The sequence below is a fragment of the Thamnophis sirtalis genome, unplaced genomic scaffold, assembly GCF_051295495.1.
Source record: "Thamnophis sirtalis isolate CommonGarterSnake01/CBP01778 unplaced genomic scaffold, rThaSir2_p1.2 scaffold_9, whole genome shotgun sequence".
NCBI classification, from domain to species: Eukaryota; Metazoa; Chordata; class Lepidosauria; order Squamata; family Natricidae; genus Thamnophis; species Thamnophis sirtalis.
In genome coordinates, this window is record NW_028261389.1 from 79,926,419 (window position 1) to 79,952,486 (window position 26,068).

General features: G+C 43.1%; 1 protein-coding gene across 1 annotated transcript in view; it reads left to right on the plus strand.

Annotated features, from left to right (window-relative positions):
* ITPR2 (inositol 1,4,5-trisphosphate receptor type 2) overlaps positions 1–26,068 on the plus strand; it is a 168,017-nt gene that overhangs the window by 36,828 nt on the left and 105,121 nt on the right. The window contains 9 exon segments of the mRNA XM_087722382.1: positions 773–888; positions 2,997–3,083; positions 4,415–4,573; positions 8,449–8,547; positions 11,460–11,543; positions 13,580–13,726; positions 14,838–14,933; positions 24,889–24,933; positions 25,588–25,739. Coding sequence (XP_087578508.1) covers positions 773–888; positions 2,997–3,083; positions 4,415–4,573; positions 8,449–8,547; positions 11,460–11,543; positions 13,580–13,726; positions 14,838–14,933; positions 24,889–24,933; positions 25,588–25,739 — 985 coding nt within the window.

Here is a 26,068-nt window from a genome sequence, read left to right on the forward strand (position 1 = left end):
GGAGAGAAGCAACTTAGAACTAAGGAGAAATTTCCTGACAGTGAGAACAATTAATCAGTGGAACATCTTTCCTCCAGATGTTGTGAATGCTCCAAAACTGGAGGTTTTCAAGAAGATGTTGGACAACCATTTGTCTGAAACGGTATAGGGTTTCCTGCCTAGGCAGGGGGTTGGACTAGAAGACCTCCAAGGTCCCTTCCAACTCCTCTCTTCTCTTCTCTTCTCTTCTCTTCTAGTTCTGTTCATTCTTATTCTACTCTACTCTACTCTACTCTACTCTACTCTACTCTACTCTACCTACTCTACTCTACTCTACTCTACTCTATTCCTATTCCTATTCCTATTCCTATTCCTATTCCTATTCCTATTCCTATTCCTATTCCTATTCCATTCCATTCCATTCCATTCTATTCTAGTTCTGTTCATTCTTATTCTACTCTACTCTATTCTATTCTATATTCTATATTCTATATTCTATATTCTATATTCTATATTCTATATTCTATATTCTATATTCTATATTCTATATTCTATATTCTATATTCTATATTCTATATTCTATATTCTATATTCTATATTCTATATTCTATATTCTATATTCTATATTCTATATTCTATATTCTATATTCTATATTCTATTCTATATTCTGTTCTATTCTATTCTATATTCTATTCTATATTCTATTCTATATTCTATTCTATATTCTATTCTATTCTATTCTATTCTATTCTATTCTAAAGCCATTCTTTAAATGTTGGTTTTGCTTTTCAGATTGTCTTTTCAAAGTATGTCCCATGAACCGGTATTCCGCACAGAAACAATATTGGAAAGCGAAGCAGGCCAAACAGGGTAATCACACTGAAGCGGCCCTCTTAAAGAAATTACAAGTAAGGACCTTTTGGTAGTTCTGATTCCATTGTTTCCCCTCTTTCCAATGACTTCTGATGCCGTCTTTTTCTCCCCCCCCCACTTATTTTTCCTCTTTAGATAATACGTATATAGGTGATGGCTACTCCCCCTAATCTACGCTTTAGCTGTGTCTCGTACGTTTTGCAATGCCGTGTCTTCTTACGCTGTTTGTAAAGCATTCATGTACATTAAGGGAAATTTACAAATGAATGGTTAAAAAAATAAAAAAGACAAGAAATTACAAGAGGCTCCTAGCGCCTGGCTGTAGCATGCGAAGCTTTGTTTTGTCTAAAAGGTGGTTGGTTTAGAAACCACCATGGGTTACGTTCTTACGTCCCACCAAGCCAAAAGGAACGGAGTCACATTTTGTTTGGTGTGGTTTAGAAGAGACGTTTTTAGAACCTCAGCAACTTTAAGAATTCTGGAAGTTAAACCTTGTTGGCCAGGAGGCGCCTCTGGTGCTCTCTGAGTTTGGTGGCTTCCTTGCAGATGTTTCGTTACCCTAACTAGGGAGCTCCATCAGTGCTTAGACTACATTTGCACTGATGAAGTTACCTAGTTAGGGTAATGAAAGGCCTGTAGGAAAACGGTCAAGCTCATTGAGCACCCAGCACCCCACAGTTCAAATCTCTGAGCAAAATCCCCTTCCTTCTAGCACTGATGATGTTTCCTAGTTGGGTCATGAAACGTCTACAAGAAAACCGCCAAGCTCAGAGAGCACCAAGGACCCCACAGTTCTCCTCCTATTCCTCCTCCTCCTCCTCCTCCTCCTCCTCCTCCTCCTCCTCCTCCTCCTCCTCCTCCTCCTCCTCCTCCTCCTCCTCCTCCTCCTCCTCCTCCCTTCTAGCACTGATGATGTTTCCTAGTTGGGTCATGAAACGTCTACAAGAAAACCGCCAAGCTCAGAGAGCACCAAGGACCCCACAGTTCTCCTCCTATTCCTCCTCCTCCTCCTCCTCCTCCTCCTCCTCCTCCTCCTCCTCCTCCTCCTCCTCCTCCTCCTCCTCCCTTCTAGCACTGATGATGTTTCCTAGTTGGGTAATGAAATGTCTTCAAGGAAACCACCAAGCTCAGAGAGCACCAAGGACCCCACAGTCCTCCTCCTCCTCCCCCCTCCTCCTCCCCCCCTCCTCCTCCTCCTCCTCCTCCCTTCTAGCACTGATGATGTTTCCTAGTTGGGTCATGAAACGTCTACAAGAAAACCGCCAAGCTCAGAGAGCACCAAGGACCCCACAGTTCTCCTCCTATTCCTCCTCCTCCTCCTCCTCCTCCTCCTCCTCCTCCTCCTCCTCCTCCTCCTCCTCCTCCTCCTCCTCCTCCTCCTCCTCCTCCTCCTCCTCCCTTCTAGCACTGATGATGTTTCCTAGTTGGGTAATGAAATGTCTTCAAGGAAACCACCAAGCTCAGAGAGCACCAAGGACCCCACAGTCCTCCTCCTCCTCCCCCCTCCTCCTCCCCCCTCCTCCTCCTCCTCCTTCTTCCCTGGCTTCAGCTGATAAGGAGGAGAACTTGTGGCTTAATGGCTAAGACGTTTGCCTAAGATGTAATATAGCACAGGTTCGAATCCCAGTAAGGGTATGGCTAGCTGATGAGAGCTAAATAGCTTAAAATAGATCTATACTAGTCTCCCTTTATTTATCAGCACAAATACAACACCCACCCACACACACGCACGCGCACACACACACACACACACACACACACACACATATATATACCAATTTTTGATTACTTCCTTATTAAAATTATTTATCAACAACAGGATATCTTTATAATATATCTAGAGGCTAATCTTGAGGGCCATCTTGAGCTTCAAAACTCCTCAAGGAGAGAAGCCTAGAGTAATCTAGAACTAAGGACGAACTTCCTAACAGTGGGAACAATTAATCAATGGAACGACTTGCCACCAGAAGTTGTGAAATGTTCCAACACTGGAGGTTTTGAAAAAGAGATTGGGCAACATTTGTGTGAATGGTAGAAGGTCTCCTGCTTTAACGGGTGTGTGTGTGTTGGACTAGATGACCTCCAAGGTCCCTTCTAACTCTGTGACTCTGCTAATAATTCAGCTCAACCAATTGCCTTGCAGCATGCAGCTGAACTGGAACAGAAGCAGAACGAGAGCGAGAACCGGAAGTTGCTGGGGGAAATTGTGAAATACAGCAACGTGATCCAGGTGTGTCTTTCGAAAGCCACAAAGGGATCGGGTGTCCATCATCCAGTGGGCGGATCCAGAAAAAAGGAAAAAACCTCCCGGGACATTATTTTGCCAGGAGTATACAAACTTTATTGAACAAACCACATTGGCATAGAAGAAGCAAAACCAGCTCTGGGTTTCCCCGTGCAAAAGCAAGCATAGTCAATTCCCCTCATACACACACACATTCCCCCACGGGCCACCCACAATCCATTACGTCCACCAATCCCTTCTGTTCATTTTGGTATGGGAACTGGCAGGCCATGCTGGGGCTGATCAGGGTGTCCTTGAAAGGGGGAAGCAGTGCCTCATGGGAAACAACAATGCTTGGAGGCCATTCCCCCCCCCCATTCCATTTTATTCCATTTTCTACTTCTGTTCTATTCTATTCTATTCTACATTCTATTCTATGTTCTATTGCTTTCTTATTTCCTATTATTTGCTATTTCTTTTCCTATCCTATCCTGTTCTTCTATTCTATTCTATTCTATTTCTTATGCTAATCTATTTCTTATTCCATTCTATTCCATTTTCCAATTCTGTTCTGTTCTGTTCTATTCTATTCTATTCTACATTCTATTCTATTCTACATTCTATTCTTTTCTTATTTCCTATTATTTGCTATTTCCTTTCCTTTCCTATCCTGTCCTGTCCTGTCCTTCTATTCTATTCTATTCTATTCTATTCTATTCTATTCTATTCTATTCTATTCTATTTCTTATGCTAATCTATTTCTTATTCCATTCTATTCCATTTTCCAATTCTGTTCTGTTCTGTTCTATTCTATTCTATATTCTATTCTTTTCTTATTTCCTATTATTTGCTATTTCCTTTCCTTTCCTATCCTGTCCTGTCATTCTATTCTATTCTATTCTATTCTATTCTATTCTATTCTATTCTATTCTATTCTATTCTATTTCTTATGCTAATCTATTTCTTATTCTATTCCATTTTCCAATTCTGTTCTGTTCTATTCTATTCTATTCTACATTCTATTCTATAAGGATGGGAGGTTGAGTCAACCTTGAGCCGGTCAGTATCGAACTCCTGGCAGTGGGCAGAGTTTAGCCTGCCATACTGCATTCTAACCACTGCGCCACTTCGGCTCCTAAATTAAGCCAGTTCGTGCTGTGGTTAGCCAAGTGCTTCAGCCCGTTCCCTCCAAAGGTAGTTGGCCAAAATCAAGAGATTTCCTCCCGTTCTAGTAGTGTAGAAAACATCTTCAGCAAATGGGGTTGAGTTTGGGTCGAATCTTAAGCGGACGGTTGAGTTTGAACGCACGAACCTTTATTTCTTTTCCTCCCCGACAGCTGCTTCATATCAAGAGCAACAAATATCTCACCGTCAATAAGAGATTGCCAGCCTTGTTGGAAAAGAACGCCATGCGGGTCTCTTTGGATACCGCCGGGAACGAAGGCTCCTGGTTCTACATCCAGCCCTTTTGGAAACTGCGAAGCGAAGGGGACAACGTAAGTGAGCGAAACACGAAGGTGCTGGGATGTTGGTGTACTTCGCCCCGTGTCCTGCATGCAGATTCTACATGGGGCTACCCTTGAAAAGCGTTCGGAGACTACAGCTAGTCCAGAAAGCAGCCGTGCGAGCGATATTGGGTGTACCGAGATACACCCATATTACACCTGTCCTCCGCGAGCTGCACTGGCTACCAATTGGGCTCCCTCTGGAACGAGCTCCCCGTGGAGATTCGAACCCTTACCACCCTCCAGGCCTTCCGCAAAGCCCTTAAAACCTGGCTGTTCCGACAGGCCGGGGGCTAAAGAGCTTTTGCCCCCCCCTCGAATGGTATGGTTGTTGTGTGTTTTAAATTGTGTTTTGTTATGTTCGTCTTTTTATCCCCTGTCTGTACCCCCTTCCCTGACTGAATTGTGAGCCACCCTGAGTCCCCTTCGGGGAAAAGGGCAGCATATAAATGAAATAAATCCAAATCCAAGGAAAAAAATTCTAGTTTCATTTTTAATCTCCATTTTCAGAATTTTCTGTATTAAAATTTGACTCATACTCCCATTTTTTTTTCTTTCTAAAAAGTCCCTTCTTTACTTTGACGTTTCCAACATTCATTTGACATACTTCTTAATATTGTCTTCCTGATTCTTCCTCCAGCTGAATTGTAATTGCGGATTCAATCCTGCAGGTTTCTTTTGCTAATACTTTCTCTGCCCTGACGTAGCTGTAAGTTATTTCCTTTTCCCCCTTCAGCATGGCATGAAGTGCATCCTGCATTAAGTACGACTGTCGTGTGTAGTCAAAAGCTCGTGATCTTATTGTGGGTGTTCTGGTTTGTAAGGAGCAGCACAATAAGACATTTGCACAAGCGAACATCTGAGTGAGTTTTGCCTGTGATTGTTCCACTTTCCAATCTGCCACAAGAAAACCAGAGAAAAATCCATGGAATTCGTATCATTCATCGGGGTGGATAAAAAATGATGATTAACACACACCCCCGGATCAGATTTTTTTTTGTTTAAATCAGATTTTTCAAAAAAAAAATTAAATCAGACTTAAAAAAAAATTAAATCAGATTTTTTAAAAAATCAGATTTAAAAAAACATTAAATTAGATTTTTTTAAAAAATTAAGTCAGATTTTTTAAAAAATTAAATCAGATTTTTTTAAAAATTAAATCAGATTTTTAAAAAAAATTAAAGCAGATAAATTATGTCAGATTTTTTAAAAAATTAAATCATATTTAAAAAAAATTAAATAAGATTTTTTAAAAAAATTAAATCAGATTTTTTAAAAAAAATAAATAAGATTTTTTAAAAAAATTAAGTCAGATTTTTTAAAAAATTGAATCAGATTAAAAAAAATTAAATAAGATTTTTTTAAAAAATTAAATTAGATCTTTTTAAAAAATTAAGTCAGATTTAAAAAAAATAAATCAGATTTTTTAAAAAAATAAATCGGTTTTTAAAAAAAAATTAAGTCAGATTTTTTTAAAAAAGTAAATCAGATTTAAAAAAAATTAAATCAGATTTAAAAAAAATTAAATCAGATTTTTTGGATTTTTATCCAATTTATTTTAATAAAATGTTTTTGGAATAAAAATCTATCTAAAGATAGCTTTCTACTTAAGATACATTCATAATTTAGTTTATTCAGCACGAAATGGAGCTTAGTTACGTAGCAGGAGGCTGTAGATTTCTGCAATATTGACATTTTTGGTCCCCTCATTCAAATGAATCCAAGCTTTGCCAGCTGAGATAACATGCATTGCATTGATGCATTCACACAATTTCACAGCAGAGGTGATCGCTGCCCTTTAAAAATTACGATTTAAATCGATTGAAATCAAGCCTTTTTTTTTTACTAGTGATTTAAATCATGATTTAAATAGACTTGATTTAAATCAAATCCACCCTGTCATTCGTTTTGAGGGGTTTTTTTGCTACTTACTTGCCCGTCAACCAATCACAAACTACAAATGATGTATTTTAAGTTTGAACGTGTTGGTAAATTTGGTTAAAACCTTGTTTCCCAGAAGTTTTGGAACTGACTATGCTGCATTACAAGGAGTGCCACCACTTGTTTTCAGTGCTCTGTTGTGGGTGCTTCGGTGCAGTTGCAACTTTGCGCTTGTCACAAACTGCCCTTGCATGCGTGCTTGGCTATTTCTCTCTGTTGAAGAAAATGCGTGTGGAATTGCACGAGTCGGAAAATGCATGATGTGTGAAGCCCTTGTTGCTCTATGAGTTTGGTCGTTTTAAGTCCATAAATGCTACAGAATCCCCAGAAGCCTCTGGCATTGGACACATCAGCCATCAGCAGGCACAGGAGCAACGTTTACACCCCATTGGAGAGAGACAATTAAAAAAAAAAACTAAGAAGGAAAAATAAAAGAGCGAAACATCACCTCACCAGCAATCAACACGCAGATTAGTAGAGATGAGCACCAGGATTAATACCAGACTAATCAAGCATCAAATGATACCTTTAATAAGGAAAACCAAGAATGCTCCTACCTACCATGATAGGACAAGCCGTTTGGATGTAAACAGAGAGCAAACGCCTTCCATTCTGGCACTGATGATGTTTCCTAGTTGGGTAATGAAACGTCTGCAAGAAAACCACCAAGCTCAGAGAGCACCAAGGACCCCACAGTCCTCCTCTTCCTCCTTCTCCTCCTCCTCCTCTTCCTCCTTCTCCTCCTCTTCTTCCTCCTTCTCCTCCTCCTCTCTGCAAATCCCTCTCCCTCTAGCACTGATGATGTTTCCTAGTTGGGTAATGAAACGTCTACAAGAAAACCATCAAGCTCGGAGAGCACCAGGGACCCTACAGTCCTCCTCCTCCTCTTCTTCTTCCTCCCTCTCCTCCTCCTCTGCCTCCTTTTCCTTCTCTTCTTCTTCTTCCTCCTCCTCCTCCTCTCTGCAAATCCCTCTCCCTCTAGCACTGATAATGTTTCCTAGTTGGGTAATGAAACATCTGCAAGAAAACCACCAAACTCAGAGTCCATCAAGGACCCCACAGTCTTCCTCCTCTTCCTCCCTCCTCCCCCCTTTTCATTCTCCATTCCACAAACCCTTTGAGTACTGATGATGTTACCTCGGATGGTAATGAAACGTTTGCAAGAAAGCCACCCAGCTCAGAGAGCACCAAGGACCTTACAGCCCTCCTCCTCTTCCTCTTCTTCCTCCTCTCCTCCTCCTCCCTCCTCTCTTCCCCCCTTTTCATTCTCCATTCCACAGAACCCACTCCATTCTGAAGGAACATGAAAAAAATCGCGAAATACCAGGACTTAAAAATCGAAATTCAATGACTATGGCACAAACCAGCAGTGGTAATTCCAGTGGTAATTGGCACACTGGGTGCTATTCCAAAAGCACTGGAATTACATTTAAGACAGTTAAAAATTGACAAAATCACCATCAGTCAAATGCAAAAAGCCGCACTGCTTGGATCCGCACGCATATTACGAAAATACGTTACGACGTCCTAGGCCCCTGGGTGGGGCCCGGCTAGTAACCAATGCCAAATCCGGCGAAACAACTGGCCGCTGTGATACAATTGTGTAATAATAATAATATCCAAGCAGTGTGGCTTTTTGCATTTGACCGATGGTGATTTTGTCAATTTTTAAGCACTGGAATTACATTTAAAACAGTTAAAAATTGACAAAATCACCATTGGTCAAATGCAAAAAGCCGCACTGCTTGGATCTGCACGCATATTACGAAAATACGTTACGACGTCCTAGGCCCCTGGGTGGGGCCCGACTAGTAACCAATGCCAAATCCGGCGAAACAACTGGCCGCTGTGATACAATTCTGTTGTTGCAATAATAATAATAATAATAATTGAAGGATAACACGCGACTCTTTTTATAACTTCAGATTCTTGTCGGAGATAAAGTCGTCTTAATGCCGGTTAACGCGGGGCAGCCGTTGCACGCCAGCAAAATTGAACTCTTAGACAATCCAGGATGCAAGGAGGTGGGTTTGAATGAGGATTTAGGCCTCTAACCAGGTTTGTTTTGGAAGGTTGCAGTCAAGGCGTCGTCACCCCAGGTGAAGGCTTGTTACGAAAAGAGCAGATCAGGGGCCCACTTCCCTGTTGTCCCTGGCATCCTGCGTGGTCTGGCAGTCCTTGTGTTACAAACAGTCCATTTAGTGACCGTCGCTGAAGAACGGGACTTTTTTTCCCGCACTTATGACCTAGAACATCAAATTCAGACGCTTGACAACTGGTTCACATTTAATATTTATTTATTTTTTAAAGTTTTTTTTTAATTTTTCCAGTTTCATAACATATAATCACATGTATACTATTACATAGCCAACATCCTATTGTATTATTAAATGTTTACATCAATTCACTTTACCAACAACTCCCCAAAACCAATTATTGGCTCTTCTGCTCTCCATACTCCATATTTGTACCTTATCCATCACTTTCTTCTCCCTCTCTCCTCCTCCTCCCTACCTCCTTTCTTCCTTCTGTCATCCTTCTCTTCTCTACTTCCCCTTCCTCTCTCCTTCTCCTCCCTCCCCTTTCCACTCCTCCTTTCTCTCCTTCTCTTCCCTACCTCCTTTCTTCCTTCTGTTATCCTTCTCTTCTCTACTTCCCCTTCCTCTCTCCTTCTCCTCCCTCCCCTTTCCACTCCTCCTTTCTCTCCTCCTCTTCCCCCCTCCTGCCCTCTCTCCTATCCCTCTCTTCTTCCCTACCTCCCTCCTCTAATTCACACTCTTCAATTCATTTACTTGGTATATTTCAGCCTCTGAGCGAGCTCCATTTTATCTTTATGGTATTTATAATTCCTTTTCAGTATACATATTTAATTTGACATATATCTTCCTCCTTCTTTAAAAAAATAACAGAGAGAACAAAAAAGTATACATATATAATCATTGTGCTTTTAAACCACCCCCCAGCCTATTTTTGGCCGAGATGTAGACCTGGTTATAATTCCCAGCTATTCTCATCATTATATTTATATAATTATACATCCTTACATGCCCCCAATTTGTGATTCTGTCTTTAAATCTCAGTAGTTTCCCATTGTAAGTACATTTCATGTTCCCTCTCCATTTTTCCATATCTTGGATTAGATTACTCTTTTGTATTATTATAAATTTGTATTCATTTATTTTACAACTCCTCCTTCTTTACATACTGTAGAAAGTGTATCAGCTGGTTACAAAAGGCTTTTGTGCATCTCTTCCACCGTCATCAAACATAATTCATATTAATTCAAGTATCTTAACTCAAATATTTACTATATTAACATCATCATACCTCCACTTTTATTTGACTATAGTTATTTAAACATCCTTCATCCTTAAATATACCAAGATTCCATACATAAACCACATACTGGCATTTCATTTACTTATTTGCAAAATCCTCCATTAACATTAAATCCTCATATCCTGTTTTAGCTAAACATCCATGATATTTAATACCAAAATTTTCTAATCCTCCATGTATATAATTTATTATCATTATCCTTTCTTTATTTAACTATATCCTATATCATAACATCCCCCGATTAGTTAATGGATTAGATTAGTCTTAAGTGTCTATAAATGGCAATCTTTCAATGTTCATTACAAATCCTTTAATCTACTATATAGAACAGTGTTTCTCAACCTTGGCGACTTTAAGTCCTGTGGACTTCAACTCCCAGAATCTGATTCTGGGAGTTGAAATCCACAGGACTTAAAGTCGCCATGGTTGAGAAACACTGATATAGAATAACAGCGGTAAACATCTCACTTTGTTCATCATCTTAGAAGTTCTCTATATGTCCATGTTTCATATATTTTGACCCATGCTTAATTGGTTTACTCTTATGACGGCCGCAGTGTCCCGGGGTTACGTGATTCCCCCCCCCCTTTGTGACCTTCTGATTGGCAAAATCAACGGGGAGGATGAATTCACTTAACAACTGGTCTTTGCTGTATTTTTCTTGAAGGCGTTTCACTTCTCATCCAAGAAGCTTCCTCAGTTCTAAATAACCGGTGAAGCATGTGAAGGATTTCTACTCTTCCCACCCTCTGTTGTCTTCTGAAAAAGAGAAAGGATTCACTTCTTGGATGAGAAGTGAAACGTCCTCCAGAAAAATCAGGAAAAAAATCCAGTGGTTGCCTAGAGAAAAACACCTTTTTGGTTTTCGTTGCCTATTACATCCTCGTGGCCACATTTATACCTATGGATGGGATTGAAATAAGAGATTACTGGGTGGCTGATTAAGTTAACATTAAGCCGGGTTCTGCTGAAGTATCTCCAGATATATAACTTTACTTTTAAAATATTTTTAGCAGCTTCATTTGAAGGTGGTTTTTTGTTATTTTCCGATATAGCATCAAGTCCTGATGAGGACAATGGACAGTTTTACAGGAAGAAAGTTATTCTAAGGAAAATGGATATATAAAACAGAGATGGGGGAACAGTCATTTTTCAGAGTGTAACATGATAAGACATGGTGGCTCAGTGACTAAGACGCTGAGCTTGTCGATCAGAAAGGTCGGCATTACAGCGGTTCGAATCCCTAGCGCTGCATAACGGAGTGAGCTCCCGTGACTTGTCCCAGCTTCTGCCAACCTAGCAGTTCGAAAGCACGTAAAAAATGCAAGTAGAAAAACAGGAACCACCTTTGGTGGGAAGGAAACTGTGTTCCATGCGCCTTTAGCGTTGAGTCATGCCGGCCACATGACCACGGAGACGTCTTCGGACAGCGCTGGCTCTTCGGCTTTGAAACGGAGGTGAGCACCGCCCCCTAGAGTCAGGAACGACCAGCACATACGTGCGGGGAGAAACTTTACTTCTACCTTAACATGATAGAAACCTTTTTATGTGGTTGTTTCATAACCTTGCTTACAATTCTCCGTCTTCTTGAATGCAGGTGAATGCAGTAAATTGTAACACCAGTTGGAAAATCACCTTGTTCATGAAATTTAGTTGCTACAGAGAGGATGTGCTTAAAGGTGTAAGTGTCTTTTTCTTCATTCTTATAAAATTTATTCGTTTCCAGAGCTCCTCGTTTTAGCTATTTTTACGATCGACAAAGTAATGTTTCCGGTTGTTCTGAAACCTATCTTTGATAGGAGGGTCGTTCTGGATTCCTGCTTATCCGTCTTCAAAAATGATTGAAATGATTTCCACAGCATCCTACATTTTCTTCCATCCTTGTCAGGAAGTGGAATAGACTCGGAAGGCCACGAAGGAGAAGGCGGCATCTAGTCTTCCGTGGCTTCACAGCGGTGAACTTTTCCACCAGGATCCTGGTGGCAAATTGACCACGTTTTGATAATCATCATTTCCTCTCTCTACCCAAAATAAAAAGGAGTTTGTGGGAAGTGTTTGTAAGGCCAATTTGTTCATCTTTTTAAAGCACTCTGCCCTGGCAAGATTGTGTCCCCTGGTGTTCCTCAATCTGACTCTGACTTTTAACTCTCTCTCCATGAAAAAACAACATAAAATGGCATTTTGGGTTTTAGATCTTCCAGGAATATCACCTGATGATCTTCTACCCCCCCCCCCCCGCAGAGATTTGGGATCTCTCCCGAATTTTATGGATAGAAAAACTATAAATTGGTATTTATCCAACTTTCTCTCTCTCTCTCTCTCTCTCTCAATCTTTCTCTCTCAATCTCTCTCTCTCAATCTTTCCAATTCTCTCTCGCTCTCTCTCAATCTTTCTCACTCTCAATATCTCTCAATCTCTCCCCCCCTCTCGCCCTTCCTCCCTCTCTCTCAATCTTATTCTCATTTGCTCTCTCTTTTTCAATCTCTTTCTCAATCTTTCTCTCAATCTCTTTCTCTCTTTTTGTCTCAATCTTTCTCAATCTCTCTCTCATTCTCTCTCTTTCAATCTTTCTCTCTCAATCTCTCTCAATGTCTCTCCCTCCCTCCCTCTCATTCTCATTCTCTCTCTCTCTCAATCTTTTTCTTTCTCAATCTTTCTCAATCTCTCTTTCTGACTCTCATTTTTTCTCTCTCAATCTCTCTCTCTCTCTCTCTCAATCTTACTCTCTCAATATCTCTTAATCTCTCCCCCTCTGTCACCTTCCCTCTCTCTCAATCTTATTCTCATTTGCTCTCTCTTTTTCAATCTCTTTCTCAATCTTTCTCTCAATCTCTTTCTCTCTTTTTCTCTCAATCTTTCTCAATCTCTCTCTCATTCTCTCTCTTTCAATCTTTCTCTCTCAATCTCTCTCAATGTCTCTCCCTCTCATTCTCATTCTCTCTCTTTCTCAATCTTTTTCTTTCTCAATCTTTCTCAATCTCTCTTTCTGACTCTCATTTTTTCTCTCAATCTCTCTCTCTCTCTCTCTCAATCTTACTCACTCTCAATATCTCTTAATCTCTCCCCCTCTCTCCCCTTCCCTCTATCTCATTCTTATTCTCATTTGCTCTCTCTTTTTCAATCTCTTTCTCTCTCAATCTTTCTCTCAATCTCTCTCTCATTCTCTGTCTTTCAATCTCTTTCTCTCTTAATCTCTCTCAATGTCTCTCCCTCCCTCCCTCTCATTCTCTTTCTCTCTCTATCTCTTTCTCAATCTTTTTCTCTCTCAATCTTTCTCAATCGCTCTCTCTCTCTTTCTGTCTCTCATTTTTCTCTCTCTCAATCTTTCTCTCTCTATATATATATATATATCTTACTCACTCTCAATATCTCTTAATCTCTCCCCTTCCCTCTCTCTCATTCTTATTCTCATTTGCTCTCTCTTTTTCAATCTCTTTCTCTCTCAATCTTTCTCTCAATCTCTTTCTCTCTTTTTCTCTCAATCTCTCTCTCATTCTCCCTCTTTCAATCTCTTTCTCTCTTAATCTCTCTCAATGTCTCTCCCTCCCTCCCTCTCATTCTCTCTCTCTCTCTTTCTCAATCGTTTTCTCTCTCAATCTTTCTCAATCTCTCTCTCTCTTTCTGTCTCTCATTTCTCTCTCTCTCAATCTCTCTCTCTCAATCTTTCTCAATCTCCCCCTCCCTCCCCCCTTCTCTTTTTCTTTCCATCTATTCAGGGAGATGTTGTCCGATTGTTCCATGCCGAACAGGAGAAGTTTCTGACCTGCGATGAATACCAGCAGAAGCAACACATTTTCCTTCGCACAACTTTGAGGCAGTCGGCCACCTCGGCAACGAGTTCGAAAGCCCTGTGGGAAATAGAGGTATTTTTGGGCTGGAGGCAGAGAAACTCCCTAGCTGGGCTCTATGTTCCTTGTAACCTCTTTAATCCGCACTGATATCCCCAAATATTTTGAGAAGGAACCCCCTGAATCAATGGAAGCTTTGCCTTGTCCTTTTAATACAACTGGCCTTCCACTTATGATCACAATGGAGCCCGAAAACATCTGCTGTTAAAACTTATCTTTCCCTCCTTCTCCCTCTGTTTTTCTCTATCTCTCCTCCCTCTGCCTCTCTGCTTCCCTCCCTCCCTCTCCCTCCTTCCTTCTCCTTCTGTTTTCCCCTCCCTCCCCTCCCTCCCTCTCCCTCTGCTTTACTCTCTCCCTCTGTTTTCCTCTCTCTCCTCCCTCTCTCTTCTTCCCCCTCTCTCCCTCCTTCTGTTTCCTCTCTCTCCTCCCTCCCTGTCCCTCCCGCTCCCTGCCTCCCTCTCCCTCCCTCCTTCTCCCTCTGTTTTTCCTCTCCTCCCTCTCTCTTCTTCCCTCTCTCTCCCTCTTCCTCCTCCTGTTTTCCTCCCTCTCTTCTTCCCGCCCTCTCCCTCTGCTTTACTCTCTCCCTCTGTTTTCCTTTCTCTCCTCCCTCTCTCTTCTTCCCTCTCTCTCCCTCCTCCTCCTGTTTTCCTCTCTCTCTCCTCCCTCCCTGTCCCTGCCTCCCACCGCCTCCCTCCTTCTCCCTCTGTTTTTCCTCTCCTCCCTCTCTCTTCTTCCCTCTCTCTCCCTCTTCCTCCTCCTGTTTTCCTCTCTCTCTCCTCCCCCTCCCTCTCCCTCCCTCCCCCTCCCTCCTTCTCCCTCTGTTTTTCCTCTCCTCCCTCTCTCTTCTTCCCTCTCTCCCCCTCCTCCTCCTCCTTCTGTTTTCCTCTCTCCTCCCTCCCTCTCCCTGCCTCCCTCCCCCTCCCTCCTTCTCCCTCTGTTTTTCCTCTCTCTCTCCCCTCCCTCCATGCCCCACCCTCTCTCTCCTTCCTCCCTCTCTTTTCCTCTCTCTCTCTCTCTCTTTCCCTCTCTCTCCCACCCCGGTGTTGTTGACACGGGGATAAATCAGGTAGAATCCCACTGTTGTTGCCATGTTTGACCCCCCCCCCCCCGTGTGCTTGTTCTGCAGGTGGTGCACCACGATCCTTGCCGTGGGGGTGCCGGACAGTGGAACAGCCTGTTCAGGTTTAAACACCTGGCGACTGGAAACTACTTGGCTGCTGAAGTAAGGAACACGATGATTTTGAACGCCTGAGTAAGATCGGTGGGGGTTTAAACAAGGCCAATGTAAAGGTCTTTTTCATCAGGGATTTCCTGTGGATCGTGGGGGGGGGGCATGGAAGGAGAGAGATTGCATTGCTGTTGGTTGTTCTCAGTTGTGTCCGGCTCTTCGCGACAACGTGGATCACAAAATGCCAGCCCCCCTCCGCCCCCCCCAGTGTTCCACTGTCTTCTGGAGTTTGACCAAATCCATGCTCATTGCATCCATGACCCCACCTAACCATCCCATCCTCTGCTCTTCCCCTTCTCCTTTGGCCTCCCACCTTCCCTGAACTCAGGGTCTTCTCCCAGGAGTTCTCTCTCCTTGTGTGGTGGCCAAAGTTTGGTCCTTGGTGCCCTCTGAGCTTGGCTGTATTCTTGCAGACTTTTCATTACCCAACTAGGTAACATCATCAGTGCTAGAAGAGAGGGAGAGTTATTGGGGGGGGGAGGAGGAGGAGGAGGACAATGACTCTGGGGTCCTTGGTGCTCTCTGAGCTTGGTGGTTTTCTTGCAGATGTTTCATGACCCAACTAGGTAACCTCATCAGTGCTAGAAGGGAGAGGGATATACAAAGAAGAGGAGGACTGTGGGGTCCTTGGTGCTCTCTGAGCTTGGTGGTTTTCTTGCAGATGTTTCATGACCCAACTAGGTAACCTCATCAGTGCTAGAAGGGAGAGGGATATACAAAGAAGAGGAGGACTGTGGGGTCCTTGGTGCTCTCTGAGCTTGGTGGTTTTCTTGCAGATGTTTCATGACCCAACTAGGGAACATCATCAGTGCTAGAAATGAGGAGGAGGAAGAGGAGGAGGAGGAGGGAGGGGGAGGAGGAGGAGAAGAAGAAGGAGGAGAATTGTAGGGTCCTTGGTGCTCTCTGAGCTTGGTGGTTTCCTTGAAGACGTTTCATTACCCAATCAAGTAACATCATCAGTGCTAGAAGGGAGGAGGAGGAGGAGCAGAGGAGGAGGAGGGAGGAGGAGGAGGAGGAGGAGGAGGAGGAGGAGGAGGACTGTAGGGTCCTTGGTGCTGTCTGAGCTTGGTGGGTTTTTTTGCAGATGTTTCATGACCCAACTAGGAAACATAATAAGTGCTAGAAATGAGGAGGAGGAAGAGGAGGAGGAGGAGGAGGACTGAAGGGTCCTTGGTGCTCTCTGAGTTTTGTGGTTTTCTTGCAGATGTTACATGACCCAACTAGGGAACATAATAAGTGCTAGAAACAAGGAGGAGGAGGAGGAGGAGGACAATGACAATGAAAACAACAATGACAAAGACCCAACTAGGGAACATCATCAGTGCTAGAAATGAGGAGGAGGAGGATGAAGACTATGGGGTCCTTGATGCTCTCTGAGCTTGGTGGTTTTCTTGCAGACGTCTCCTGACCCAACTAGGTAACATCATCAGTGCTAGTCATTTCAACCCTGAGCTACAAATATTCTCCTTTATAGGCTATTGACGTCTGCCTGAAATTTTACGCCCTTAAATGTTTTGGAGAGGTTTAAGTTCGGCAAGATGGTAGACCCGAGGTTCATAAAAACCCTGAACCTCTAAAATCATCTGTTTTTTCTTCTATGATGTCCTTCCAGCTTGATGGACAATCATCAATCACTATGAGGGGCCCCTGGTGCTCTCTGAGCTTGGTAGTTTTCTTGCAAACGTTTCTTGACCCAACTCGGTAACTTCATCAGGGCTAGTAAAGAGTAGGGTTTGTGGTCAGTATTTAAGCTCCAGCTTCAATATCTGTCGTTGTAGTACGGTTGCAAATAATCCCGATCCTTCGAAAGAGCAATCAACAATAACAAAAATATAGGACCAGGTTGCATTTACATCTAACCTTTTGGTTACGTTGCTCTTCTTGATTATCTAACGGGGGGGGGGGAATATCTTAACCTGGTTACGTATTGCAAATTCTTTGAAACAAGGACTGCGCAAAAGGAAAGAGCAGTTTGCTTTTCTCTGAAGAAGATAAATTATAGCCGAACAGGAAAGCAAAAAAAAAGAACAGATAATATCAGAATTTACAGGAAAAAGCTGTAGGCCCTGAGGCCAGGGACAGAAACTTGAGGGCACAAGAAGATATAATCATAGGAAGAAATAAGGCACAGGGCGTAGACATTAAACTGCTCCAAACCCCTTCGACCTCACAGGATTAAAAGGCACAAATTATATGGATTTTAACCCCTTTATACCGTTTTGCGCGTCGTGGCGGCCCATGGAATACTTTGTGAAATCCACGCAGCGTGTCTTTTAATCCTGGGAGTCCGATCTGATTTGAGCATTTTAAATTATGTACATTTGTCCGGTTCCACCACAAAACTGCGGAGGACAAAATCGCGCTCGACGAAAGCGCGCATTTGACGCCATCACAGCACGACGAAAACATCGCGCTGTGATCGAAAAATGTAAAAATAAAGCGAAAACCTTACCCTAACCCCCCCAAACCTAACCCTAAACCTAACCCTAAACCTAACCCTTAACCTAACCCTAAATCTAACCCTAAACGTAACCCTTAACCTAACGCTAAACCTAACCCTAACGCTCTAAACCTAACCCTAACCCTTAACCTAACCCTAACCCTAAACCTAACCCTTACCTTTATGTGAATCAGCTTGCTTTAATTTTAATTTTATTTCAATTTTTAATTTTTTTCGTCGTGCTGTGATGACGTCAAATGCGCGCTTTCGTCGAGCGCGATTTTGTCCTCCGCGGTTTTGACGGGTCAGGCATTTGTCCTGGAGAGGTTTCCGTTTCATATGGGCAGTCCTCGGCATACACAGCTGAGCCCAAGATTCCCGTGGCTAAGCGAGACATGGGTTGAGGGAGTTGTGCCTCATTCGGACACAAGGAAGCTTCTTGGATGAGAAGCGAAACCTCTTCAAAGAAAAAAAGGCCAGAAAGTCCAGTTGCCTCTTGAAAAAAGCACCTGTGGGACAACCAGGACCTTGGATGACCGAGAATCTCCACAGGCAATATCTCAGAACGTATAAGTTGGAAGGTGTGAGGTGCAGAAGACCAGAGACACACATGAAGATCAACCTGTATTTAGAATTAGATAAGAGGTCAACAGGACTCAAGGAGAATTGGGTTTAGTTTGCTTGTGGCTACGTAGGAATTCTAGGCTGCTGCCCCATTTCACTCCGCCACTCCTTCTCCTACGGAAAAGTTTATTCATAAACCATCTAGCTCAACTTGTTTAATTCAGGAATCTAATCAACTACCCACAGAAAGGGGTTATCTAACCACCTTTTTTGAGAGCCTTCAATTAAAGCAGAGGTCATCAACTGGGGGGGTCCATGAGAAAAATTTGGTGCTCTGCTGAAAAATTATTAGCATTGCTTATATTGCACTAAATCGGGAGTCCTCAAACTACGGCCCCTGGGACGGATACGTGCAATGAACGCTTGTGTTGCTGCAGAGAGTCTCCCCCTTCGGGGTCTTTTTATGAGGGTTGGAGGGGGGCAGAAATTCCCACTTGGGGTCTGCTTCAGCCTCCTGGTGGGGGGCTTTGGGCAAAGGCTGGAGGGAAGAGTTGCTGGTGGCAAAGAGCCGGAGGGCCTCGTTCCAGTGGGACTGCATCATGGCCGGAAACTGGCTGACCATCTCAGCCTGCTGAGCCTCCAGGTGCTGACGCCTGGCCTTGCACTCCCACAGGCCTTCCCTCTGCTTGGAAAGCCTATGCTCGTAGTCCTCATTGAGGTGCTTCTGCTGAGCCTCCTTCTTGGCCAGATCCAATTTGAACCGAGCTGTTTTGCCAATTCTTTCTCCTGGTGGCTGCTTCGCTCCAGCAACTGCTTCCTGTTGGGGCCCCAAGGACCCCGTGTGGGGACAGGAGGAGTGGCTGGGAGGGGAGGGGTGAGTAGATGCTGGGCGAGGCGTCCCTCGATGTGAGTGACATCGAGTTGGCCAGGACAGTGGTGGGTTTCAAAAAAATTTCGAACCTACTCTGTGGGTGTGGCCTCCTTTGTGGGAGTGGCTTGCCAGCCATGTGACCTGGTGGGAGTGGCTTGCCAGCCATGTGTTTTCTTTCTTTCTCTCTTTCTTTCTCTCTTTCTTTCTCTCTTCCTTCCTTCCTTCCTTCTTTCCTTCCTTCTCTCTCTCTCTGTCTTTCCTTCCTTTTGTCTCTCTGTCCCTTTTTCCTTTTTTTCTTTCATCTCTCTCTTTTTCTTTCTTTTTATTTATTTATTTCTTCCTTTCTTTCTCTTTCTTTCTCTGTGTGAGTCTGTGTGTGTGTGTGTGTATGTGTGGGCGGGGCAGTGGTGGGTTTCAAGAATTTTTGGAACCTCTTCTGTAGGTGTGGCCTGCTTTCCGGGTCCACTGATGGAACCTCTTCTAACCGGTTCGGTAGATTTGATGAACCAGTTCTATTGAACTGGTGCGAACTGGCAGGAAACCACCTCTGGGCCAGGCCCACCCAGTCACATGATCACCTAGCCACGCCTACCCAGCCGGTCATTAGGCAGATCGTATTAGCGGTCCGCAGGATTTAAAATTATGAATTTACTGGTGACCCCTCTAATAAAATCCCCCAGAAACTGGTCACCTAACCACCCTTTTTGAGAGCCTTCAACAAGAGGTTCTCCATTGCTGTTGCCAGCCGACGGTTTCAATGCTTATTTCCAGGAAAATCCTCCCAGCCTTTGCCACAGACGTCCTTCCTTTGAATTTCAATGTCTCGGTCTTGTCAACCGTAAAGAGCTTATCTGGCCATACCAAATGTTTGTCGGTGGCGTTGAGGAAATTTGCGGGAAGGGCCGCTGAATTCTTTTCCTTTCGTTTGTCTTTTTCATAGCCACATCCGGCGTCTTTTCTTGTTGCTGGAAAAAAAAATGACATTGGGATTGGATTTTCATTATGGAATGATGTGGTTGAAATGAACCGTTGTGAATTTAATCGGCGCAGAGCCCCCTGTGTTGCGCCGATAACTTTCCGAATGAGAGAAATGCAAAGATGAGTCCATTCTTGGGCCCATCACGGCTACTTGCAAAAAAAAAAAGGTTTGGCTTATTGTTTTAAACCGGTGGCTGAATTGGCGAAAGGAAAGAGGAAAATGTAAAAACGGGTTCACCGACAAAAGGGTGAACGACAAAACCACGCTTGACTAAACCGCGTGTTCTAAAGTTCTCCGACGAATGAGCGCTGAATCGCTGAATTCTCTACTCTACTCTTCTCTACTCTACTTTACTCTATTATATTCTCTCCCCTTCACTTCTCAATCCTTCTCTTCTCTTTCCTATTCTTCTCTTCTCTCTTCTCTTCTCTTTCTTATTATCTTCTCTTCTCTTCCATTCCATTCCATTCCATTCTCTCCCCTTTGTTTCTTACTCCTTCTCTTCTCTTGCGTATTCTATTCTATTCTATTCTATTCTATTCTATTCTACTCTATACTCTATTATATTCTCTCCCCTTCGCTTCTCAATCCTTCTCTTCTCTCCTCTTTCCTATTCTTCTCTTCTCTCTTCTCTTCTCTTTCTTATCATCTTCTCTTCCATTCCATTCCATTCTATTCTCTCCCCTTTGTTTCTTACTCCTTCTCTTCTCTTCTCTTCTCTTCTCTTCTCTTCTCTTTCGTATTCTATTCTATTCTATTCTATTCTATACTCTACTCTACTTTACTCTATTATATTCTCTCCCCTTCACTTCTCAATCCTTCTCTTCTCTTTCCTATTCTTCTCTTCTCTCTTCTCTTCTCTTTCTTATTATCTTCTCTTCCATTCCATTCCATTCTATTCTCTCCCCTTTGTTTCTTACTCCTTCTCTTCTCTTCTCTTCTCTTCTCTTCTCTTTCGTATTCTATTCTATTCTATTCTATTCTACTCTATTCTATTATATTCTCTCTGCTTCTCACTCCTTCTCTTCTCTCCTCTTTCCTATTCTTCTCTTCTCTCTTCTCTTTCTTATTATCTTCTCTTTTCTTCCATTCCATTCCATTCTATTCTCTCCCCTTTGTTTTTTACTCCTTCTCTTCTCTTCTCTTCTCTTCTCTTCTCTTCTCTTCTCTTCTCTTCTCTTCTCTTCTCTTCTCTTCTCTTCTCTTCTCTTCTCTTCTCCTCTCCCATTCCATTCCATTCTCTCACCTTTGCTTCTCACTCCTTCTCTTCTCTTCCCTTCCCTTCCTTTTTGGAAACATTGAACAGGAAAAATATTTTTCTGCAAATAGGTACGATTCCAATTAGCGTGCTGATGGCAGTGTCCTTAGTCTACAGAAGTATTTGGACTCTGTTGTTTTATGTAAAATACAACAACCCCCAGCCTGTTTTGTGAGCCTTGAAGCAATTAAGCCAAAGGTACTAAACTCTATAATGTGTGGAGGGAAAAAACCACACACATACTTTCACTGGAATGTTGGAAACAAATTAGGCACATCGGTAATAAAACCGTCAGACACACGATACAACTTTGAAGCTGCCAAACAGAGTCTGAAAGCAGACAATTTTCCACAGAAAACGTTGAGTCTGGAAAACTTGGCAGGTTCTTTTTCCGTCTCTTGATTAGATCCCATCTGCATTCAGTTTTGGTCGTCACGACGTAGAAAAGATGTGGAGACTCTAGAAAGAGTGCAGAGAAGAGCAACAAAGATGATCAGGGGACTGGAGACTAAAACATACGATGAACGGTTGCAGGAACTGGGTATGTCTAGTTTAATGAAAAGAAGGACCAGGGGAGACATGATAGCAGTCTTCCAATATCTCAGGGGTTGCCACAAAGAAGAGGGAGTCAAACCCTTTTCCAAAGCACCTGAGGGTAGAACAAGACGCAGTGGGTGGAAACTAATCAATGAGAGAAGCAACTTAGAACTAACGAGAAATTTAATCAATTAATCAGTGGAGCAACTTGCCTCCAGAAGTTGTAAATGCTCCAACACTGGATGTTTTTAAGAAGATGTTGGAGAACCATTTGTCTGGAGTGGTGTAGGGTTTCCTGCCTGAGCAGGGGGTTGGGCTAGAAGACCTCCAAGGTCCCTTCCAACTCTGTTATTCTATTCTATTCTATTCTATTCTATTCTATTCTATTCTATTCTATTCTATTCTATTCTATTCTATTCCATTCCATTCCATTCCTATTCCTATTCCTATTTCTATTTCTATTCCTATTTCTTTTCTATTCTATTCTAAATTTACATTCTTAATCTCCACCTCTTTTTTTTTCCAGCCGCTGGTAAAATAGATTCCACGTCTGATAGTAACCTGCATCTTCTTTGTGTTTAATTTTCAACGTCCATCTGTCCATTTCTGCACAATCTAATCTCTCCGTCACTATCTCTTCATCTCGCAGTCCATCTTCGTTTTTCCAGTATTGTGCGAATATAATCCTCGCTGCTGTTAAAACACGCAATATTAAATCCACGCTCTTCTTACCAATTCCCCCCCCCCCCCACCGATCCTATAGCTAATAAGAACAGTTCAGGTTGAAAATCTAGACCTGAAATACAGTTGTTAATTGGCACATGGTGCAAACATTCCTATTACACCTATAGTACCAACCCTTTTGCCAGGACTTTGCTGGAGGTGAATGAGGGGAATTCACATTAGCTTAATAAAAAGGGGTTTGTCGGGACAAGGAATCAATCTGGTTTGGTGAATTCCTTATGTGTCCTTCCTGAGCAGAAAATCAGGCCGTACATTGAATCAGTTAGCCCAGTGGTTCCCAAACTTGGCAACTTTAAGACTTGTGGACTTCAACTCCCAGAATTCTCCAGCCAGCTCTGCTTGGCAAACTTGGCAACTTTAAGACTTGTGGACTTCAACTCCCAGAATTCTCCAGCCAGCTCTGCTTGGCAAACTTGGCCACTTTAAGACTTGTGGACTTCAATTCCCAGAATTCTCCAGCCAGCTCTGCTTGGCAAACTTGGCAACTTTAAGACTTGTGGACTTCAACTCCCAGAATTCTCCAGCCAGCTCTGCTTGGCAAACTTGGCAACTTTAAGACTTGTGGACTTCAATTCCCAGAATTCTCCAGCCGGCTCTGCTTGGCAAACTTGGCAACTTTAAGACTTGTGGACTTCAACTCCCAGAATTCTCCAGCCAGCTCTGCTTGGCAAACTTGGCAACTTTAAGACTTGTGGACTTCAATTCCCAGAATTCTCCAGCCGGCTCTGCTTGGCAAACTTGGCAACTTTAAGACTTGTGGACTTCAACTCCCAGAATTCTCCAGCCAGCTCCGCTGGCTGGAGAATTCTGGGAGTTGAAGTCCACAAGTCTTAAAGTTGCCAAGTTTGGGAACCACTGAGTTAGCCAATAAAATAATCGCAAAAATAAATAATCCCATTTAGGCTGGGTCTATTGTCCCCCTGCCCTTGCCAAAGAAACAAGGGCCCAAGGTAGCCTTGCAGCTGAAGGATTCCCAGGACAAGAAGTTTATCTCAAGTTTTTTTTTAAAATTTATCCTTAGGATAAAAAAATCTGTCCGCAATGAATGGTGGTTTTATTGACTGTACTCAGTGGAAAGATAACTTTATTTGCTTTTCTGGAAACACCGCCTGGCCAGCCTGATCGGGGTTGTTCTTGAAAGTCGTTTTGTTTGATAAATGAAGACTTTTAGGAGTCAAGGTTACGCGCTCTGTGGGTTTTGTTTTTGAAGCAAATCTGGGGTGGGGTGGGGGGGCGCCTGCCTTGCCAAGTTTATCTTGAACAAATAGATGGAAATTATGCCAGCAGGAGGCAGTGCCTACGCATTGCACAATTCATCTACTTCCTGGCAGAATGTCTGTAAAGTGGAGAGATTGATATATTTGTAGGGGGCCGGGAGTGAAAGGGAGAAGAAGAGAGAGAAAAAGTTGTTATTAAAAGAACCAATAGTTCTTTTAGAGTTGGGGGGGGTGTCTAATGTCATCATAGCTTTTATTCGAAATGGCTTTTCAATTTAAGCTGGCATTCAAATATGTCCACAACAAAATCTTTCCTTTCCTTTCTTTTCCTTCCCTTCCCTACTCTTCCCTTCCCTTCCCTCTCTTCTTCCTCCTCTTTCACTCTCCTTCCTTCCTTCCTTTCTCCTCCCTTGCTTATAGTGTCTTTCTTTCTTTCTTTCCTTCCTTCCTTCCTTTCTTTCTTTCCTTCCTTCCTTTCCTTCCTTCCTTCTTCCTCCCTTATCAGTGTCCTTCCTTCCTTCCTTCCTTCCTTTCTCCTCCCTTGCTTATAGTGTCTTTCTTTCTTTCTTTCCTTCCTTCCTTCCTTCCTTCCTTCCTTCCTTCCTTCTTCCTCCCTTATCAGTGTCCTTCCTTCCTTCCTTCCTTCCTTTCTCCTCCCTTGCTTATAGTGTCTTTCTTTCTTTCCTTCCTTCCTTCCTTTCTTCCTTCCTTTCTTTCTTTCTTTCCTTCCTTCCTTCCTTCTTCCTCCCTTATCAGTGTCCTTCCTTCCTTCCTTCCTTCCTTTCTCCTCCCTTACTTATAGTGTCTTTCTTTCTTTCTTTCTTTCCTTCCTTCCTTTCTTTCTTTCCTTCCTTCCTTCCTTTCCTTCCTTCCTTCCTTCCTTATCAGTGTTCTATCTTCCTTTCCTTTCTTCCTTCCTTTCCTTCCTTTCTCCTTCCTCCCTTATCAGTGTCCTTCCTTCCTTCCTTCCTTCCTTCCTTCCTTCCTTCCTTCCTTCCTTCCTTATCAGTGTTCTATCTTCCTTTCCTTCCTTCCTTCCTTCCTTCCTTATCAGTGTTCTATCTTCCTTTCCTTCCTTTCTTCTGTCCTTTCCTTCCTCCTTCCTCCCTTATCAGTGTCTAGTTGGGTAACGAAATGTCTACAAGAAAACCACCAAGCTCAGAGAGCACTAAGGACCCCACAGTCCTCCTCTTCCTCCTCCTCCTCATTACTAATAAAGAACAAATTGGCTTGTAGTTGGCACATTTCTCTACCTCTTGAACCTGTAACCACAAACTCATTTTAACACCACCTGTTGAGAACCACTTCTAACAATGCTAATCGAAGTATTCTTTTGCAGCTTAATCCTCTTTATCCAGATGGCTGCAATGGGGAAAAGATTCTGGTGAGTCCAACGCCGTTAAATAAAGCAGGGTGAAACATTTCGGTCCCTGTGAAATCTCCTTACAAAAGCGCTGATATTTAAGCGTTGAAAACGAAAGGCACTGCTTCTTGTGTTCAACATTTTTGATTTGGTGGTGAATTGAATCTGGATTCCCCATCGATTTGGCTCCTCAGAAGGCCTCAAATGGGGGATCACGTGAGCCCTGGGCAACTGCGACCAGTCATAATTGTGAGTCCGCTGCCTAGCGTATGAATTTTGATCACGTGATCATGGGGATGCGGTCTTAAGTGATCGACAAGCTCAGCGTCTGAGCCACTGTGTCCCTTTTTGCATCTGAGCATCCCCCTTAAAGATTGGGGAAGGAAAGCAGTCTATTTCAGCGATCTCCATCCTTGGCATCTTCAAGCCTGGCAGACCTCAATTCTCATTTCGCTTCTCATCCAAGAAGCTTCTTCAGCCCTGACAGGGTAGTGGGGAATGATAGATAGTCGGAGCTGAAGAAGCTTTTTGGATGAGAAGCGAAAGAAGAACCAAGACAATCCAGTTTCCTCCTGAAAAGGGGGACGGCCACGGTCTACGGCAGATGACTGAGAATCTCTAGAGTCAGCCCGCTTTGAAAACAAAACCAAGTTACTTCTGTTTCTGTCTCAGCAGAAAGACAACGAGCTTCTAACTCTGAAGAAGAAACGGCAGGCAGGGGAGAAGATTATGTACACCCTGGTCTCGGTTCCTCACGGGAACGACATCGCTTCTCTTTTTGAGCTGGACGCCACCACCTTGCAACGGGCTGATTGCCTGGTTCCCAGGTACGGTTGGGAAAGAGAAATAGAATGTGTGTTTGGGTTGCGTTTCTGTCTTTCGACCTGTCTGTCTCTTGATCTCAGGTTCTTCCAAAGAGAGTCTCAGGGTTCCAAACAGCATCCAAAATTAAATCAGAGTCCAAGGCAAAGGATTGCTCAAAGTTCCAATTTATGAAGAGAGCCATGTTGACACACCTGGGAAAAACCAAATCTGAAAGCTTCCCGGTTTCCCCCACCCAGTTGAAAGTTCAAGATCTTGCCCCCACACCCACAAGTCCATCCCATGGTCCAATCTCCCACTGCCATGCTGACAGATTCCTCCCATCCAGATCCGG